The 22125-nt window shown below is 29.7% G+C and overlaps 3 protein-coding genes across 3 annotated transcripts; all 3 read right to left on the bottom strand.

Annotated features, from left to right (window-relative positions):
• Positions 1-6041: 6041 nt before the first annotated feature.
• Positions 6042-8645, bottom strand: LOC124920990 (gamma aminobutyrate transaminase 3, chloroplastic-like). The gene is made up of 14 exons (XM_047461586.1): positions 8511-8645; positions 8331-8423; positions 8168-8241; positions 8043-8081; positions 7862-7950; positions 7701-7777; positions 7521-7595; positions 7300-7347; positions 7115-7198; positions 6870-7024; positions 6645-6735; positions 6490-6568; positions 6294-6409; positions 6042-6213 (listed from the first exon to the last, which is right to left on the bottom strand). The coding sequence occupies exons 1-14, from the start codon at positions 8628-8630 to the stop codon at positions 6139-6141; spliced, it is 1215 nt and encodes a 404-aa protein (XP_047317542.1). The 5' UTR covers positions 8631-8645; the 3' UTR covers positions 6042-6138.
• Positions 8646-12676: 4031 nt separating this feature from the next.
• LOC124920200 (probable protein S-acyltransferase 19) lies at positions 12677-15956 on the bottom strand. The gene is made up of 9 exons (XM_047460635.1): positions 15640-15956; positions 15316-15429; positions 14845-15231; positions 14664-14732; positions 14512-14583; positions 14307-14435; positions 14152-14232; positions 13869-14078; positions 12677-13796 (listed from the first exon to the last, which is right to left on the bottom strand). The coding sequence occupies exons 1-9, from the start codon at positions 15682-15684 to the stop codon at positions 12798-12800; spliced, it is 2106 nt and encodes a 701-aa protein (XP_047316591.1). The 5' UTR covers positions 15685-15956; the 3' UTR covers positions 12677-12797.
• A 4643-nt stretch (positions 15957-20599) lies between these two features.
• On the bottom strand, positions 20600-22075 carry LOC124925993 (UDP-glucose flavonoid 3-O-glucosyltransferase 6-like). Its single transcript, XM_047466184.1, has one exon. It carries the CDS (start codon positions 22073-22075, stop codon positions 20600-20602), a length of 1476 nt encoding a protein of 491 aa, XP_047322140.1.
• Between the last annotated feature and the right edge of the window lie 50 nt (positions 22076-22125).

Below are 22125 nucleotides of genomic sequence, written 5' to 3' on the forward strand. Positions count from 1 at the left end.
ATTGATTTAGGTAAAGGTCCTCCCGGATGCCGTATTATATAATATGTCGGTGCTTTCTTAACTAAATTATTTTTCAATTTCAATGTTTTATTTATTTATTATAATAACGAACTTCTCAAAAATATCTAAGCATTCGGATATATAAATAAATTTAAATTTGAATTTGAAAAAAATAATTATAAATTTAATTATCCGGAAAATTTTGGCAGGAGTTCATCTTTTAAGGAGTGATATAGGAAAAAAATAATTGAAACAGGGAATGAAAAAAATAAAATAAAATAAAATATTAGGAAGCAACATCTTATTGGTTAGAAAAAAAATTTAAGAGAATAAAGATTCTTTTTTATTTTATTATTTTATTTTTTCAGTTAATTTTATTTTATTTTAAAATTCTTCCTTCTAATAATTTATTTTTTATTATTATATTTTTATAATTATTTTAATTTTATTTTCTCACGTGATGTTTTAATCTAAAATTATATATATATATATATATATATATATCATTTTCAAAAAATATAATATTTATAAATAAAAAAATTATTATATTTAAGTTGAATTACATTTTTATACTAACTAAAAACAATTATTTTCTAGCGTAATATTTATTATTCTTAGATGTGGAAGTGATAAATTTTACAACTTAAGAAAGTGGATAATATGTGTTTATTGAAATAATAACTTATTCTTCTTCTTTTTTGAAATTGTGAATTTTGTGACTTTTTTTTATTTTAGAAATTTGTTTTTGGAAAAAATATATACAGATTTGAAGAATATTTAATATAATATTTCAAAAATACTAGCATATAATATTTTCAAATCATAAATGCAATTTATTAATGAAATTAAAATATTAATCTTGAAAATATTTATTATCACAAAATCTGTAATAAAAAAAAACAAAATTGTACAATATTTATTTTATAATAATTAAGGTCTATTGTACAATATTTGTTTAGATTAGTATTTTTTTTTTATTTTAATGTAAGGTCTTGTTCGGATTGGGGTTTTTGAAAAAACCTAGAGAGGGAAAAAGGTAATGATTGGTGATGATTTTGAGGAGGTGATGATTATTTTTGGTAAAAAGATTTAAAGGGTATTGATATATATGAATAAAATAAAAAATAATAATTTAAAATAGAAGGTATTTTAGTATTTTGGTTAATGAAATAAGTGATGTGATTGTTGAGAAGTGATTGATTGGAAAATTGATTTGGGATGAGTTTTTAAAAAAAACCCAAAGAGAACAAGGCCTAAGGGTTATTTGAAAAAAAAAATGATAGCGATGATTTTGAGGAGGTGGAGATTTTTTTATAAATAAATTTAATATATATAAATAAAATGATAATAATAATTTGAAATAATGAATATTTTAATTAATAAATGGAGTGATTTAATAAATTATAAGGGAGTGAAATACATTAGACTCTCTATAAAGTAATAACATTGGGTTAGCTAAAAAAATATTATATTATCAAAATATTATTTAATGGATAAAATAATAAATAGAGCAATTATAGAACAGTATACACCAGAAACTCTAGCTATTGAGTAACAGGGTAAAACAAAAAACCTAACTTTCTAATCAAGTTTTGTAGCTGAGCCAAGTTATTAGAGTTACCGTGTCGTTTGTGTCGTTCGTGCCGATTGTGCCGATCGTGCTGATCGTGCCGAAAACGACCCAAAGCGACTAGCAATCGCGAACACCACAAGTGAATCGCGACCTTGATATCTTGTCGTTCATGCCGATCATTTCGTTTGTTCCAATTGTGTCGTTCGTGTCGATCGTGCCGATCGTGTTGTTCGTGCCTATCGTGTCGATCGTGATGAGAGAATTGACTGAAATCTCCAGAGCTTTTCTCTCTCTTTCTCTGGGTTCATTTATTGTATAAGTGGTTAAAGTATAATCAATTGTAAACATTTTCTATTCTCAAAGTAATTTAATATGTATCGCAAATTGTGCAATATCCTATTTTGTAAAATGATTTTCATCTCAAAATATTCATCTTCAAGTACATACATACAGGGGCGGAGCCACCCGGTGGGCTCCAGCCCACCTAAATTAAAATCCTAAAAGAAAATTTTGTATATATAAATGTGTTTGACATGTTAGTCTTAGCCTAGTTGGCTATATTATTGAAATGTGAATATGAGGTTAGGTGATCAAACACTGCCCTCACTTTTAACTTATTATATTTTATTTTATAATAATATATAAATAAATAAATCATATAATAATATTATTTATTTTAAAATTATATTTATATAATAATTATACATTATTTTTTTTAACTTATTATATTTTATTTTATAATAATATATAAATAAATAAATCATATAATAATATTATATATTTTAAAATTATATTTATATAATAATTATACATTATTTTTTATTTATTTCAATATAATTAATAATATAAATTATTTATAACAGTGAAATATAAAAATTAAAATAATAATAATGTTTTATATTTCATAATTTTAAATTATTTCAAAATTTTATAAGAAAATATAAATTAATATTAATAAACAAGTTAAAATAAAGAATTTGATATCTCTACTCAAAAACTTAACAAATCTCCTAGAATTGATGTTGATGTAAGTTCTCTTAAACTTGATCCAACATTACGTATTCCGATATGGAAATATCCTTTTAATCAAAGGAATAAATTAAACGAGCTTATATCAAGATGGGATCATATCAACCTATTAAGGATGAGTACCCGTCGACCAAATTTGGAAATCAAAATCGACGGTTCTAAAGTCATTGGTTTAAGAAATTTACTTGGTTAGAATACTTTCCTTTGAAAGATGCTACTTTTTGTTTCTCATGTTTCTTGTTTTAACATAAGCAACCCCAAAACCTACATTTACAATAGATGGATTCAAATATTGAAAGTGAGTTAATGATGAGGATAGATGCTCTTTCGTTATGCATATAGGATATAATATTTCACCACATAATAGGGCAGTTAAATATCTTGATAATCTAATGAATATCCTTGTCATATTGACAAAATACTAAATGCACCGTCTTCAGATGAAAAACAAAATAACAGATTACGGCTTACAGCAACTATTGAAATCACTCGGTGACTCACTTTGCAAGCGTGTGCATTGAGAGGGCATGACGAGTTTCCATCTTCTAATAATCGTAGAAATTTTATTGAAAAAAAAGCGGAACATAGAAAGATAAATCTGAGATGCAAGTTGGAGTCAGCCCCAGGTAATTTTTCATCCTGGTTTCGCCCCTGCATACATACAATACATAATTTTTTACTATTTTTCTATCTTCTCTTATTCTCTAATCAATCTTATATATTACTCTCTTCTTTCTTGTTGTAGCTTCTCATCTCAAAAGGTGAAGCATACAATGATGATAATATGATAGAAGCACTTCACAACTTATAAAGTTTTGAAAAAATTGAGAGATAGATTTAAATGAATATAAATTTTTATACAAAGTAGACAACGTTGAACTCATATTTCACTAAAACTCTGAATTATTAAAAAAAAATAGTATATTATTATTTTATATATCGGTTGGATCTATATGCGCCAAAAAATATATTATTTAATAAATTTATTGAAATTATTACTTTAGCTATACGGGATTGTAAAAATTTATTATTTTATCGAGGTTATAATTTTATCAATATTATTTTATCGAGAGTCTACTATAATGTTTTTTATTTTTTTAGATATTTAAAAATTCTAAAACCCAATAATGTCGTGTAGGTAAGACGATAATATTTAAGTTATTTAATTTTAAATAATTTATCACTTTATTAATTAAAATATTAAATATAATTTTTTTATTTGAAAAAATAATTTTTACATCTCTAATACTTTTTGCTTAAATAATTTAATTACTATAAATTTATTTTAAATAACATAACATGCATGAGCCTTGATATTATAGAGAATTTGGAGGGTTGCGTGATTCATATACCTTTATAATATATTTTCTGTTAAAATTTGTCACTATTCACACGTGTAAAGCATTTCCCATTGAGTTTTAAAAAAATCATTTTTTTTTTGTGGACAGTAATAATATGTATACTGCATAACCTAATTTTCTGTCTTTTATTATTTAATTATTTAATTATTTGTGTTCCACTTTGTGACATGACATGAACGTGACCAATGTGAAAATTGGATGCATCATTGTAACATGGGTCCAGTTTGATTCTAGAGTATCTGGTTCATTCTGAAATAAACAGATTTTTTTATTTTCTAAAATATCTTATTTCCGTTGAAGAATAAAATATTATAAATCAATTACAAAACCTAATCTTCAAATGGGTCAAAAGTCACATATATAACGTTTAATCCGTGTGGTTAACTTCTTAATCATTTTTATTGTCCACTTGTAACATTTAACTTTTTAATTATTTTATTAAATACTATTCTCAACTTGTATTAACAAAGATAATGAAATGTCATAATAATATTTAATAAAATGATAAAGTTAACCACAATTTAAATTCTTTAGATGAGTTTTCACATTTAAACTATTTATTTAATAAATAAATATATAACATTTTAAATTACACAACTAATGTTATGTAGTTATGATAATACTAGATTCTTACCTTCACATAATATATATATATATATATATTCAGATTTTTAAATTTATAGTAAAATAAATTAATTGATAATTATCCTAATTCTCTAAATAATTGATTTAATATAAGATCCAGCTTTAGAAGAGTCAATTTATATATAATGCTAAGCACTCCTTCATGTTGACTATTCAAAGCTTTTTTAAGATTTTTTTTCTCATTTAAGTTTATTTTCTAAAGAGATCTTAAATAATCCCTCACATGCCAGCTCTATATCAACTGAATATTTTGAGTGAATATTGAATGCTTTTGCCCAATCAATGAAATAACATTAGAGAATGATAAATTTGGAAACTACCAGATAGTTAGATATGGGTTCAGGCAAAAATAAATAAATAATATTTATTTATCTTTAATATCTTTATAAGATATTGATTGAGATTAAATAATGTTTTAAAATATATTTTAATTATAAATATTATCAAAGTTAATAAGATCTAATTTTAAGTGTTTTCAAATAGACCCAATATTAAGTGTTTTTAAGTGTTTTTAAAAAGACTCAATCTTTATTTGTAGAGCTTAGACGTTTTCAAACTACTCAATCTCCACATGCTCGAATGACATCATGTATGTCAATCGTACCTAACATAAAATAGATGGATGGTAACTCTTATAAAATATGAACAATAAATAAATATATTAGTAATATTATATATTTAATTATGTTTATTACTGTTCTGAGTAAAATTGGGACGAAGAACACAAATATCATGATCGGCCAATCCCCATTTGGTTTCAGGAAAAAATTGTTCATAACGGGATAATTCGGGTAAAATATCGCAGGACAGATTATAATGATTATCTTTAATAATAGGTTTATACAACATCTCTCCTTTCACTTGGCATTGTTGAGGTCTCTCAATGATTTATTGAAGATGAAAAAGTAATATCTCACTTCGTTGTAGAGATTAATTAAATTGCGTGATTCGAAGAAAAAAACGAGAAATTTGATGATAAAAACGAGAAATTTGATGAAATGACCTTAATAATGCCTTTATTTGGGAAATTATCAGCGCCCCTTGCAAAAATGACCCTTCGGACGAAAATACCTCTTTGCACGACTTCAACTATTTTTCACGCTCGACGTGACGAGATATTTTCGTCATAATACAGGAGATGTAGTAATTTTTGCCAGGTTTATGGGGCACTGGTCATTTACCCAATTAAGAGCATTATTACGGTCATTTCATAAAAAAAAAATTAAAAAAAAAAAAAAAAAAACTGATTTCCCTCCCAGCAAAGATTCTAACGAAATAAAATTTTCACAAAAAGGTGGAGAAAAGGAGAAAAAGAGGATTAAGGGCTTCACCCTCCACAGTCCACACTTTATTGAACCAATCATATAGAAAATAGAATTAGGATTATGTTTATCCTCTGTTTTATTATTGTTCAGGTTTAATAACTGATTAAGCAAAGACCCAACCATACATGGTGAATGCGAGTACAAGAAACCTTGTTACAAGAACATTCATCGATTTATTTGAATTCTAATTTCATTATTTCTCTTCTCACTTCTTCTGAGACTTGAGTTCTTGCACCCTCTCTTCGGTTGCTTTCAATGCCTTTCCAAAAATACTTATTAACTGAACAACAACACATATAGTAGAAAATTAGCTCAATTCTTGTTCTGTCTCTTTAGTAACAAAATGCATCACAACATTACCTCCTCAGTCTCATCAGGAGTCATTGTGAATGGTGGACAAATCAAAATTTGACCATCATCGATTACCAGCAGCATCCCGTGCTTCTCACATTGTGCTCCAAAATATGCATCAATCTCTGTTTCAGAAATAGCTTCAGGGTTTATATATGGATATCTCGATAGAATAATGGGAAAAATGTAATTGCAGCTTCATTACCCCATTCGGGAGGGAATGGTTCATTCGGAGACTTGTTATCAGTGAACTCTGCTCCAAGAATCAAGCCAGTTCCACGTATCTATTGTGGAAAGGAAAAGAAAGAAAGGGTAACCCAACTATATTGCTTCATATAGAGTTGGTTAAATACAAGTTACCTCTCCTATAATTGGGCTGTTTGAGAAGGCTTTCAAACCTTCTTGAAATCTGGTAGCAATGCTGTTAACTTGCTCAAGAGTGTTTCTTTCCCTGTAATCAATAAAAGAAAAAAAATTAAGTTCCATTTTGCTCATATTAAAATTGTTATTATGCTTGTTGGGAATAAACAGAGACTGATACTGGAATTAAAACTGTAAGATGAAATGGGATGCGAGGAAACATACTTGTAGATCTTGAGAGCTTCTATTGCGACTGCACAACAGAGTGGGTGCCCAGAATGTGTAAATCCATGAGAAAAAGATCCTACAGAATTTATGACATCTGCAATTTCAGGGCTCAAAAGAACTGCTCCAATAGGCACATATGAAGAAGAAAGTGCCTTCAAAATTGATTAAGTCAGTTTACAACAACAATCAACAAAACTGGATAACAAGCAGAGGAATTTTAATCCACAATAATGAAATTCTACCTTTGCTAAGGATACAAGATCCGGTTTGATATTGTACTTATCGCAGCCAAACATAGTCCCGAGCCTTCCAAATCCACAAATCACCTTAACACAAGTTTAAGAGTATGGACTCTCAAATCCAGGAACTTGTAAAAGCTAGTAAAGGAAAATAATCATAAACATAGGAAGAGAAGAATCATCAATACCTCATCCGCTATGAACAAAATGTCATATTTCTTTAGAACAGCTTGAATCTGCATAATATAAAGAAAGAAAAATGAATGTTAAAGTTTGGTATTCATTTAAAACATAGAGCAAGATATATAAATGTTACACAGCAATGTTAGGAATCTTCATGCTTTAAAACAATATGTATACTATGTTTTGATCATTTTCCATCACAACAATATGTAATTAGTTAGATTACCTTATCAAAATAAGTTGCAGGGGGGAGTATGACACCTGCTGACCCTAGCACTGGTTCCGCAATGAATGCAGCAATCTGAAAAAGAGTGGTTACATCAAAGGGTTCAGCAACATGAACCAACTCCGAAACAAAAATACTTGTATGACTCTGAAGAAACTTATTCCAAATTATTTAGGCTACCGTCTCGGGTCCCTCTTTCAAGATTAGTGTCTCCAAATTATTTGCTAGTCTAGTTGAGAACTCCTCCTCTGACTCACCTGCCAACATGCAATAAATCCCATCATCTTATGGAAATAAACCAAATTTGACAACAATTTTGTCTGAGAATCAAATTTGCTAACCTGGAAGGTGAAAGCGCCAGTAGTGAGGGCAGTCAGTGTGCAATACAAAGGGAGCAGGAAGATCAGATTTTTGGTGCATTGATGGAATCCTGAACGAAAAGTAAGTTCCCTCCTCTTAGCAAGAACTTATTACTTCAAATCTTAAACAAGGAGTTAAAAGTAAAGGGAATCATAATCTTACCCAGAAAGACTTGCTGATATAAAAGTTGAACCATGATATCTTTAACATCAACCAAAATTTGAAGGATAATTATTAGTCATTTTTAGCCTGAGAAAATGATTAATCAAAAATAACCAGAGAATTACGATTTTGATAGAGCAATAAACTTCTTCTTTTCCGGCCTTCCAAGAGCGTTGTTATAATACCAAACAAGCTTCACCTGCTTAGCCATATTACTGTTAAGTTCTTTGATTATTCTTGTCATGGTTAAAATGAAACAGAAAATAGTGAAGTAGCAAACAAGTGAACCTGAGTTTCATTGGCTTCTGATCCACTATTAGTAAAGAAAACTTTTGCCATTTTGTTTGCTGTAAACATTCCCAAAAGTTCCTCTGCGAGGACCTAGAACATTACAAACCAATATATATATGTTATTACAGCTCTATGCAACAGAATAATAATGTTTCTCGGGATAATAGAAAATAATACCAAAGTTGGTTTTGTAGTGCAATTCGAGAAAGAATGAAAGAATGGCAAAGTGTTTAGTTGTTCCATTGCAGCAGCAATAAGACGAGGTTCATTTCCTCCTATACACAGATATTTGAACATGAAACACTTTAAATCACCTCAACAACCACAAAACCAGCCACACTTTTATGTCAAAAGAAAATGTATTTGTTTCTTAAATTAACACTAAGAATGTAATCTCATACATGGAAGTTGGAACCATCAACACTTACATATATTGTTTCTTAAATTGAGATTGTGATCTCAACCACACTTTTATACTAGATGAAAATGTAAGTATTTCTCTAAAAATCACTAAAAACATCATCTTCAAATAGGATCATTATGTCCATATCAATACCAATAAAGGGCATCTTACATACCTAAAGCTGTACACAACATGCCAGCAGAGGAGTCAAGGTACCTTTTTCCATTGGAGTCATAGACATATGAACCCTATATATAAACAAGGTCAGATACACTCATCAGTAATCCACCTTCACGGTGTTATCTTATAATAAGAAATGTGATGTAGAAGAAACAAAGATTCTAGTTCTTTACAAATCCCATCAAAGACAGGGGAAGGAACACACGATTTCACTTGAACTTATATAAAAAAATTTAAGCCTCTATGAACAAAACTCAATTAAAATTTACCTCAGATTTCTCTATTATTAGGGGAGACTGACACCCATCATAAAATGGTGCCAACATTCCATTCCCCTTAAACCTGTAATTCAAAATGGAAGTAAATACATCTCAATTAGAAACATCATATATTCATATACACTTTGATGCAATCATGCAGACAACATAAGTAAAAAATAACAAACCAAATACCCTTTATGCGTTGAGAAATCTCTTTGAACAAATAGTTGTGAACTATTATTACATCTGGTTAGTAAGGAAATCTTGAATAAATCTCTCTGTAAACTTCTATATGTCCCAACATTATTCCACAAATTACCCTGCAATAGTTATAGCCAAGCATTATAACCAAAGTTCGACTCAACTCAACCCAACCCAACCCAACCCAACCCAACCCAACCCAACCCAACCCAATCATCACTAGTGATCAGTTTTTAGATCCAATAGTTCCATGGGGCTAGTTTCATGTTGTTTTTTTTTTTTTTTTTAAGTTTTCACTAAAAATCATCACTTCATAATTTATTTATCTTAATTCATTATAACATTTAATCTCTTTAACATTATTCTTGTCACTTGAGTTATTAGAATAGTTTAAAATAATATTATTTTCTCATCAAATAATTTAAAAATAAAAAATCTACTATAACCAAGCATCAAACAACATATTTTTTTTTTAAAATCAAATAAAATTTATAAAATATATAAAATAATCAACATCAAACAAACTCTAAGTAGCAAAGCTCATCAATATCTAAACCCTCTTTGAGTAAAATGTATGTAATTTCGTTACATAATTATATATATATATATATATAATGATACTTAATTTTCAAAGTGTCCGGATTGTCGAGTCGAGAGTTGTGGTTAATTTGAATATATATATGTGAGATTAAATAGATACTTTGGTCGAATCGTGGGTTGACCCGCCCATAAATTTAAAATGGTTAAAAATAAAATTAAAAATGATATGTATAATTCGAACTTCCAACCTAACAAAATAAATACAACTTTTTAACCAACTAAGTTAATAATAATTTATATTTTAAATTCAACACCAAATTTGATCAACATGTTATTCTTAACAATATAAGTTTTTTAACTAACTAATATATATAAATAAAATGATGCTTAATTTTTAAAATGTTCAGATTGTCGGGTCGAGAACGGTGGTTAATTTGGATATATATAAGAGTAAATAGATAATTGAGTCGAATTGTAAGTTGACCCGTCCCATAAATTTAAAATAATTAAAAATAAAATAAAAAATGCATTCAACATATTCAATAATTTGTCTATAGAATAAAATAAGAAAAAATATAAAATAATAATAACAATAAAAATAAATCATAAGTGTGGAATGAAGAATCTCATTGAAACCTGGGTATTTCTTCGAAGAGAGGATCTAAGGAAATGACAAATGACCATTCTTCTCTCTTTCTTCCTTGAATATAATTAATGTTACTTATTATGAATATAATAACGATACTTATAAGGCCATGCCAAAATAATCCGTCAGGTCACGGCACTGATTGTACAACTAAACTATAGACCGATCTAGTTCCGTAATTGATATGCTTTCCTACTCCAACTATTCAAGTATAAATAATTGTTTTACATGGGGTTATTTGAAATTATATTAAAGTTTTTTTTATCGAATTATCAAATTGAGACTTTCTAAAATGGTCAATTGAAACATCATCTCTCAACTTTATGATTTAGGACTCTTTATCGTTAAAGTTATATAAAATCAAATTAAAAAATTTATATAACTAATTTAACTACTGGATTTTAGCGAAAGGAGAATTCTGACTACGGATTCTCTAAGCTCGGTAGTTAAATTAGTGAGATGTATTTTTTTTATTTATAAATGTCACATAAATAATAAGTTAGTGACGTTTGAAACTGTTAAAATAAAATTTCGTTTTATATAATTTGAACAATAATAATGATAGGGAGGACGACGCTTAGGGCAACGACCCCCACCTGACAACCACGTGAAAAAAATAAGCTATGTTCGGGACTATTCCGTCATTAATATGACCATGTTTGGGACTATCCTATCCCGAACATGACTTTTTCTCTATGACTTTTTACATAATAATTTTTGGAATTTCTGTTCACATCGCTTTCTCTATCCTTACTCTTTAACATTAAGAAACTCAAATGGGTGAGATTCGAAAGAAAATGACTGAAATCTCAATTGACCCTCAATAAAAGTCTCAATTTAACAATTCAATATTAAACTTTAATTAAAAAATATTAATAATTTTTAGTGAGAATGATAAAAGGCAAAACCACCGAATTAATACTTTATTGTATTCACCTAACATCACTCTTCCCCTTACCTAACACTTTATTTCACCTAACCTCTTCTAATCTATCACTTATCTCCTAACCTAACACTTCATTTCTCCACAATCATGTTTATAAGTTATACGTTTTTTTTTAAATCAGTGTTACTTAATAGTCCAAAGTATCACTCCAAAATTTTAATTTTGCAACCATTGGTAAATCCAAGAGAACCAACCAAACAAAATTATAAAAAGGTGAGACAACATCCACATACCCTTTAATATAATCTTTATTATAATCATGTTTATTTCTTTTTATCTTTGGTTTCATCTATGTTGCACGAATACGGGTATCGATACCCGTATTGAATATAACATGAACATGGGGATACGACAAATTTTGAAAATACAGGATACGATACGTTTAAGATACGCAAATTATATCCCTCTTTTAGTCTAACGGCAACAAGAGGTGAATATTAACTTTATGGTCCTGGGTTTGAGCCTAGTAGGTGGCAAGTTCTACGTCTGGTTAAATGGTTAAATGTGTTGGTGGACTACATACTTAATCCGTTGTCACATATTTTTTCAAAAAAAAAAATACGCAAATTATATATATAATATTTATATAAATTTAATATTGAAATAAATAAAATTAGAAATTCATATTCATTTTTTATAATATCCATTAGCATATAGATGTTTACGATTACAGTTTAACTTACGTTACAGATAAGGGTAAAAAATTTTAATTAGGTCAAATATTGAAATCGTTTGGATTCTCTTTTTTTTTTATTAATTTTGATACTTAACTTTTTTTTTTTTTAAATTGTACCAAAAATATATCGAATTGGTCAATCTTACGAAAAATCAACGATACGTATTTTGCCGTATCCAATACACGAATTGTCGTATCGTATCCGATACTCCATTTTTATTTTTAAAGTATCCGTGCAAAAGAGGGTACGATGAATGAAATATTAATTCAGCTATAATACACAAAGATTCATTATTTTTGAAAAGAATAATATTAATATAAATAAATACAAGAAATAGTTCCAAGAGTGTTGCAGCTAAGTTCCAACTAACCCTACTCTTCTTGTCACCTTGAATTGTTGGCCACAACAAACCAATATTGACAAAGAAAAGAAGAGGAAAAACACATAAACTCTACCCCGAAAAGATGCTAACTTTCGTGGCAATCGTTGTTTGTTGATCAAAGGAATTATGTATATAAACATTTCAGCCTCAAACAATGTCGTTTGTCAATCTCTGATTGACGATGGTCTCGTCCAACAATCAAAACCTTAAAAAAACTATTTATAATAATTCATTGCTTCAAACCAGAGACAGAAGGACGGTTCTGTGTTTCGATACTTACAGGCATGAAAACCGGCAGCTGGTTAGAGTTGGCGTCTCGCTTAAATCTAGATTCTCGAGGCATGTTCAACATCACTTGTTGACCTTGCCGCAAACTAGAGCTCTCGCTGTTTCGTCTTGCATCTCTAAATGGAGGAAGACTCAACAATGGCCCACCGAAGAATATAGAATCGCCTGTGTAAGTCAGCTTCTCCGGTTCTGAAGATGATTCTCGAGGAAGAGCAGCAGGCCTTCTATCGAAAACAGTGCCCGCTTGCGAAATAAACTTATTCCGAGCTTCTGAAGCCGATACAGGGATTGAAACATACCTTCCAGCTTCTTGGTCCCATACAACAGAGGTCTTTTTAACATCCCTAAGAAGAGAAGAAGATGCTGTTGTTGCTGCTGCTGTAGAAACCGGGAGCGTCAATGGATCACCACCCGACCTAACATTCTTCTCCATCAATGGAAGTTTATTAAAGCCCATTTGGCTGTAGCTGTGAAGCTGTGGAAGGGGACTTAGTGAAACAGGCTCATGAACGTGACTTGGGCTGCTGAAGCTACTCCCAACACTATGAGTACCGGTTTCATATTCGTCTCTGCTTCCCTGACTAGGGGCGAAAGAGTTCTTCATAGGTGGCGACGATGATTTAAAATCATTCTTATAAACGTCTTTTTCTGTGCTTACACTGCTGCTCCTGATGCTGCTAAGGTTTCCACTTGAACTTAGCTCCGGATCTATTGAATGTTTGCGGTTATCTGCTGCAGGACGCATCACAGATGAAGATGCCCTTGCTTTTTCTCCTGCTCTAATGGCCTCTTGAGAGTTCAATTTTGCAAGCTTCCAAGTGCTTAATTTAACAGCCTTTTTATTAGGTGGTTTACTGCTTCCCCTCCCTGGAAATCCTGATGCATCAGGATCAATTGTTGAAGGCACCCTTCCAGGTTCCAAGTGAGGCACAACTTCTTCCTGCCGAAGGACAAGTATTTTTGCAGTTAAAGTAGTTTGTGGGTATTCTTCGTTACGAAAGTTTAGAAATACCTGGTAGTCAACGAAGACCTTGGGAGGGGTGCACCATGTGACACCCTTGTAAGGCAAGCCGAGAGAACTTCCACCACTGAAACCAGTTGTAGCAGATCCAGAAGGAGATAACAAGATATCTGGCAATTCTTCCTCTATAGATCCTCCTGCTCCACCAGGAGCCTCGCTCATGGCTCTCATAGCAACTACATACTCATACGTCGTAATACCCTAAACCCCCCAAACAAGACAATGTTGTAAACCCTTAAAATTTTTAGAAGAATTTAACAGCTTACTAACAAACCTTTCTAATCAGTATGATGTGGAAAAAGAGAAGTTCGCCCAAAGGAACACAAGCCAGAACAGAAACAGAAGTGCATATAGCCTACACAAATTAGTCAAATCATCTATAAGCAAAAATTAAAAGAAAATTGAGGATAAAAACGCAAAGAGATTTACCACGACGGTTGCAAATGGGGCACGGGAGAAACCATCTCCCAGCCTATCAACTATTTCTGTCTCCATGCTTGTCTTATTAGTAAAACATCGAACGAATACGGTAATGCCAATCCCAACTTCAATAACAAGCTGGCCGAAAAGACAGTAAAGTCATGAAGACATTAAAAGGAAGAACATTATTGAGAAAGCATGAAAATAAACGCACCCAAACAATGCTAATGGCCATAAGAGATATGAATGTTATGTAGTTTTTCCTCCCTACACAATTGTTGAGCCACTGTACCAAATTAAGAAACGGTTAGCACCAAATCTCTCGGTTCAAGAGGCTTCTGAAAAAACTGTTCAAGGGATTATTACCCGACAATGGTGATCAAATCCATCAACACATTTATCACAGCTTCTGCAATGTTTGCTGAACTTCCTAACCTGCACTCATAACAAAAAAAAAAGAAAATTTAATGTTTCTTTATCTACATCTTAATGAGAAACTTTCAATAAATTTCTCAAAATCTGTACTAAGTTTAGTTTAAAAAACCACCTCTGCTTCACACAAAGTGCAGTACAATGCTTCTTCACCTGATCCTTGCTGCTCAACTGGAGCTTCTTGTTTGCGACAATCTTCATATACAAATACTCCGCATAAAACAGCTCCGACACTACTACAATAAGGCACTTTCGTGCTAGCTTGTTCCAATTGCCTAGAAACAGCTCTTTCTCCAACCGAACCTCTCTTGCTCGAACTCAAAGAAACTGATGATGGCGAATTACGCACCACCATTTCATCACTTTTGCTACAATCAGCTGGCAAACTAGGCTTTGGTGGATGTGATCCATTGATTAACCTAGAATCGAACTTATACATAATGCCAGGATCCGCAGGGTTAATTGCTGTACAACGCACGTATAGGATAAAGACAAGAAGCGCCTGCAGGAGCATATTTGGGAATTCAGATGACTCAAAATCATACAAACTGAATGAATCAAACTGAGTAAACACACACTCACATACCACTGGTGAATAAGTGCCCACCAAAACATACTCCCATATCTGTCCTCCAAGGAAAGGAGCAAAGAATGCATAGAAAGCAACTACCAACAAGCAAAATACAGTAATAGCAACCACCTAGCAGAAGAAAGCAAGTCCAACTTTAAATATGATAGCCCCAATTGCATAAATTACAAGACTTTAGATGAAAATCACATTGAAGAAACAAAGCAGCAGCAGAATCTCTACCTACCCAGTTCAGTAATCTAAACCCTAATCGAGATTCTAATGAATAAAGATCGTAAAGCCGAAAAGAATGAAAGAGGAAGTACCAACCAACCAACCAACCTGAAATGTATGAGCTGGTAGCTGCCAACCATGTTTTCTGGCCATAATTCGAACGCAACCCTTTTCAAACACACCCAATTGATGTCCAAAATCACTTCGAATGGGAAAGAAATCAAACCCTAGAAATCTAGATTAGAAAGAAAGAAGCAGAAAAAAAGGGGAAAGGAAGTCAGCTTCCATTAATATCCATGAAGAAAAACCCAAAAGGAACAACTAGAGAACAAAAAAGGGCGATGAAACTCTTGGTAGTGGATTTAGGTACTGATCAGTCGTTAATGCTACTGACCCACTGGTCCAAACTTCCTAAGCTGTATGTATCTGAATTGTATATACATTTTTATTAGATTTTTGGAATTTCATACCAATTTTTATGACAAAAACATATAAAGAAAAATCTTAGACAGACTTTCTCTCTCAAAAGATTAAAAATGGAACATTCTTACTTACACATGTTAATCTGTAATGGAAACTATAAGGTTGAAGTTAAACAGCCTGTGTGAGTTGTGATAAGAGCTGGAAAAGAGAAAAGTGTAACTTTTAATATCATTAATATTGACCACCTTATGTTTTAAACAATGTTTATTTAGACCTCTGAATTTATAACCAAAGCTAATTAAACCCATTCTGTTTTTTTTTCTCACAACACACTTTGAATTTGAGAGTTTGAATAAAATATACAACACTATCATTTGTTACGTAACTCGATGCTAAACAGATTAACACCTCTAAAAAGTAATTAATAAAGAACAAATATTACAATTTTTATTCTCACTAAAAATATCTTTAAGTTGAAGGAACAGATAATCGATAAGAGAGACGAATTAACTTTCTAAATTAAAAAAAAATCATAATAATGCTTAACCAAAAATGGAAACCTAATCATTTAAATTTAAATATCTTTTTGATTTTTAAATTTTTGGGTTACTATTGATATTTTTAATCATTTAAATTTAAATATCTTTTTGATTTTTAAATTTTTGGGTTACTATTGATATTTTTCTTACAAAACATAGTTTGATTAAATTAAAAAAAAAACTGTTGAATTACATAAACTATCCAAACTTTTTCTTTTTTCTATTTTGGAAAATAATTAATTAAAAGATAACTTTAGTATTTGAATAAATAAAAGAAGTGATTAAATAGATAAATTGATTGTCGAAGTGATGGTTAAGTTTTGAAATAAAATTCTAAAAAAAATCTTAATAACCACTACAAAACCAGCCTTAATTATTCTCAAATATACTTTTATACCGTAAAATTACAAACAACCTGTTTGATATTATTTATCAAATTCAATAAATAAAATAAGTTCATCAAAAGTTTTTGAACTATAATAAAGTTAAGTGTATAATTGGAATTGGTATTAAAATATAATTTAATCTATATCTTTAAAAACAATTGAAGTTTAATTCAATTCAAATTCTTTTATTTGAAAATTAAAATTATAATAAAATAATTTGAATATATATTATCTATATTATTAATATATTTATTTTATAAAATTTATAAAGATAATTCAAATATATTTATCTATAATTCAATTCTAATTAAGAAAAAATAAATATTAATTAGAAATGTTAACTCACAAAATTAAAAAAATAATATTAATTTAATGTGTTAATATATATATATATATATATATATATATATATATATTTAATTCAAAACGTTAACTTACAAAATAAAAAAAATAAAAAATATCGGTTCAATATTTTAACGTATTAATTTAAATATAAAAATATAAATGAAATCAATATTATAAAACACAATTTTAAATTCTATTAAAATTCAAATTTAAATTTTAAATAATTTATTAAACCTAATAATTAGAATTACACTCCAACTTACATCATTATCTAAACATAACTTTAAAGATTAAAAATATATTCATTAATAAATTAGAGACCTATGTTAGAAATAAATAAATAAAATAAATTTAAAGTTACTTTTGAGAGATAAAATCATATTATATTATATATATATATATATATATAATATATATATAATATATATATATATATATATAATAATAATAATAATAATAATAATAATAAAGTCTCTTTTTTTTAATAACTATTTTCTCCTCTCCAAATTAATATATATATATATATATATATATATATATATATATATATATATATATATATATATATATATATATATATATATATATATATATATATATATATTACCCTATCTTTCTTAATTCCTAATTAATTTTTTTCTCATTTTATATATATAACATCATTTTTATATTTTTTTAATAAAATAAAAATATAATTCATTTATAAATAAATATTTAAAAAACAAATACTAAACATTTCTCTCTCCTAAAATCTATATATAATAATTTTTATTTTATAATTTTTTTTCTTTCATCATATATATATATATATATATATATTATTTTATTATTAATTTTATATAAATACATTTTTTTTTCAAATTGTCTCACAAATAAATTATATATATAAAAGATTATTATAAACATGAAAATTTGACTTACCTTATTTTCAAATAATATTATTATGTTTAATAATATTAAAATAACTTAGAGAAGGAATTAAAACTTAATTAAGGATTAATTATTATGGTAATTAAATTTTAATTAAAAAAATTTTCAAAAATTTTAAAAAGAATTTGTAGATAAAATATTGTATTTATTTTACTCAAATTAAATCAAGGGACAAAAATATTTAAGTATGATTTATTCATGATTTATGATTAATTAATGACTTAAACCATTAAGATTATTTCAGGGAATAAGATTATACCAAGTCATTCCCTCACCAAATTCCCTCATCAAATTCTCTCACCTAATCATTTCTCTCTCTCTATATATATAATATTTTCTTTATTAGTATAAATAATTTTTTGATTAATATAGAAATTAACTAATTGATAATAAATATTAAATACAAAATATATATACATACACAACATAATAAAATTATTTTAACAATCCCAAGTGGTCTACCGATTAAAGTATTCACATTTAATATTTAAGACTGTCAACTTTTAATATATATAAATTATTTTAACAATCCCAAGTGGTCTACCGATTAAAGTATTCACATTTAATATTTAAGACTGTCAACTTTTAATATATATAATATTATCTTTTGAGTATAAATAATTTTTTTGATTAATATAAAAATTAACTAATTGTTTATAATATTAAATACAAAATATATATACATACACAAAAATAAAATTATTCAACAATCTCAAGTGGTCTAATGGTTAAAATATTCATATTTCGATCATGGTTCAAATCCAAAACATATAAATTTAGATTTTCAAGAATGCATTCTTGACTATAATATATGATGTCACAACTTTTAAATAAAGGATACGAGACATCTTAAAGTGTGAGGTCACGAGATGAAGGTCGGGTGGTGAGTGGTTTGTCGAGTGTGATGTCGGAATTATTGGTTAGTTTGACGAGCATTTAAAAGTGTGAGGTCACAAATGGAGGTCGGATGGTGGGTGGTTTGTCGGCCGATGGGATAAAGAGGCCTATGAAAAAGTGTGAGTCAGAATATGAGGGTCAATTGGGGGTTAGTGGATGGTTTGACGTTGATATGTGATTAATTGAGATTGGTTGTTGATTTGTTGAAGTGAGAGTAAAAGAGAGGTGAGTGGTTTGTCGAGAGATAAAGAGATATATGAAAAAATGTGTGTCACAAGATTATGGTCAGTGGATGGTTTTTCGAGGGGATAAATAGACATATGAACAAGTGTGGATCACAAGATGAGGGTCAGTTGGAGGTAATGGTTGAGTTTTGACGTTGGATAAAAGGTGTGTGATCAATTGAGACTAGTTGTTGATTTGATGAAGTGAGAGTAAAAGAGAGTTCAACTAAGATTGGTGAATGGTTTGTATAGGGATAAAGAGACATATAAAACGTGTGAGTCACAAGATTATGGTCATTGGGTGGTTTGCCAAGAGGATAAAAAACCATATGAAACAAAAATGTGAGTTAGAAGATGATGGTCAATTAGGGTTAGTGGTTGAGTTTGACGAGAGATAAGAGGTGTGTCATCAATTGAAAATGACTAAGATTGGTAGGTGGTCTACTTAGTGAATAAAAGAGACATATGAAAAAGTGTGAGTCACAATATAAGGGTAAATTGAGGGTAAATTGAGGGTTAAGTGAGTGTCAATGTGATAAAATATATGTTAAAATAAAGTTTGGATAAAATTTAATAAATCAAAATTTAAATTTATTTAGATTTAAATAATATTAATTTTATCTAAAATATTTATAAATAAATAATATTGTGTATATATTCTTAACTTTGGATTCATGAATATTATTAAAAAAATTAATTTAGTAATATTTTTTATTTAATTAAATGATTTATAAAAGAGAGGTGATATAAATATATTAAACATTAATTAAAATAAAGAAGTAAAAAAGTTAATAATATTAATGAATTAGATAAAAATAAATATTAGTTATTCAATCAATATAATAATAGGGTAAACCATATTCAATTTAATAATTAGGTCAATGTAGGAGAGATGTTAGACCATGATGGAGATGAAATTTAAATATATTATTCAAATAATTTCAGGCTATCCTAAGTTTACAGGTCTAGGGCTAAGTTTTTATTTAATAATTGTAAATAAGCATCCACACCAATTACAATTCATGTTATCAATCATGCATGCAAAACAATTTAGAACACCTAATTATTCAACTAAGCATATTTAATCATTATGACTTTATGACAAATAAATCAACTCAATCATCCTAATTATCAAAACATCTATTCATTCATATAAGTATGATAATTCTTAATACGGCACATTCATATCAACCAATTTATTTTCTTATTTATATTTCACTCATGCTTAAATTAAATTGAGTTACAAAGAAAATAAATTTAAACTTTTACTATGGTCAAATGACATTTATTCGATTTAAAAAAAATTAAAACAACATTACTTTTGTCAAATAATATTATCGATGAAACGGCGAAGAGAAGAATAAGACGACCCGTCCTCCTCAAGCGCATTCCTGCTCTTCCGGCTCATCTCCTTAACACGGTTCCTTCTTTTGATGTTATTGGCGCTTTTATCATCCATTATCTCTATTATCGCTTTCTTAAGAATATCCGCTTCCACGATCTCCACTTCATTATTATTTTCCCATTTGATCTTGTAATCCATTTTAATCTCAACTGCGAGTTCTAAAATTTTAATCATCGTAAACGCAATCGCCTGATGCTCCGCATATAACGGCCAAATCGCGGTAGGAACCGCGAACCATACGCTCTCTTGTATAGAGTTCCAACCTGAATGCGTCACAAATCCCCCGACCGACTCATGCGCCAACACTTCCACCTGCGGTGCCCACCCAATAATTTTCCCTATATCGGCAGTCCGTTGCAAGAATCCCTCAGGCAACACTTTCTCCAAAGAATCATGATCGTAATCCTCCACCAACCAAGGCTTTCCATCCGGCGACGAAAGCCTCACCGACCAAAGGAACCGCTGGCCGCTGCTTTCGAGTGCGACAGCTATCTCCTTCAGCTGCGCGTCGCAGAAAGTACCTGCAGATCCGAAACAGAGGAACACAACAGAGGAAGGAGGCTGGTCGTTCAACCAAAGCATTATCTTTTCATTTTGGTTACGTTGTTGTTGGGTATTGGTTTTGTTTTTGAGATTCAACATAGGACCAACAGGATAAACAGGTGGCGCACCGTCGTCATTCGATAGTGCTTCAATGGCGTGTGGCTCGTATTCCTCGAACGTGTTCACTAGTATTCCCTTAGCCCGCCTCAAATTTTTAGCAATGGAAAGAAATGCAACCGAACCGCCGTGATCCTTGTCGAAGGCGACTGCGGGAATAACGTTTGTCGGAACGGGAAGTGGGTAACCCGGCACCACCAAGTCGGTGGTACCAATGAAATCGGTAATATCCTTACCATGTTCCTCTTTCAAAGACAATATATGGTATTTGAGTCCGATTACAGATGCGCAACTTATGTAAAACGCATATGTAGGGACATTAAAAGTTTCATGAGCGACATCAATTAATGATAAAGATAACATGTCCACGATGAAACCAACAAGACGGCCGGAGTTGGGTCGTCCGATGACATGCATGGCGACGGTTTCCATGATGGAATGCTTTTGGGTCTCGACAAAGTTGAAATAGAAAGTGGCTGGGTTACTTATGGTCACCAATTGGCGAGTGTCAAGCGGTGGTTGTAAGAATCTTAATCGAGTCCGGTCTATTCCAGATCCAGATAGAGATTCTTCCAAGGAGCTAATCTCGACGGTATTGAATTCCGGCATATTCAGCACCATGAAATTGACAGAGATACGGTCGTCACTTGACACTAACAGCTTTGCAAGCTCCAACATTGGTGTCAAATGGCCTATCACTGCAAATGGAACCATCACTAATTCTATCTTCTCCATTCTTGATCTACCCACGATTGAAAGATTGAAAGATCAATTAGAGTTAATTA

Source organism: Impatiens glandulifera, chromosome 1 (assembly GCF_907164915.1).
Source record: "Impatiens glandulifera chromosome 1, dImpGla2.1, whole genome shotgun sequence".
Taxonomy (NCBI): domain Eukaryota; kingdom Viridiplantae; phylum Streptophyta; class Magnoliopsida; order Ericales; family Balsaminaceae; genus Impatiens; species Impatiens glandulifera.

Coding starts and splice junctions, on each gene's coding strand:
- LOC124920200 (XM_047460635.1), bottom strand. CDS start 15,684: ATGGCCAGAAAACATGGTTGGCAGCTACCAGCTCATACATTTCAG. Junction 14,584..14,663: donor GATTTGATCACCATTGTCGG/GTAATAATCCCT, acceptor AATTTGGTACAG/TGGCTCAACAATTGTGTAGG. Junction 14,079..14,151: donor ACATCATACTGATTAGAAAG/GTTTGTTAGTAA, acceptor TGGGGGGTTTAG/GGTATTACGACGTATGAGTA.
- LOC124920990 (XM_047461586.1), bottom strand. CDS start 8,630: ATGTTCAAATATCTGTGTATAGGAGGAAATGAACCTCGTCTTATTGCT. Junction 7,778..7,861: donor CTGGCGCTTTCACCTTCCAG/GTTAGCAAATTT, acceptor GCATGTTGGCAG/GTGAGTCAGAGGAGGAGTTC. Junction 7,348..7,520: donor CTGCAACTTATTTTGATAAG/GTAATCTAACTA, acceptor TATATTATGCAG/ATTCAAGCTGTTCTAAAGAA.
- LOC124925993 (XM_047466184.1), bottom strand. CDS start 22,075: ATGGAGAAGATAGAATTAGTGATGGTTCCATTTGCAGTGATAGGCCAT.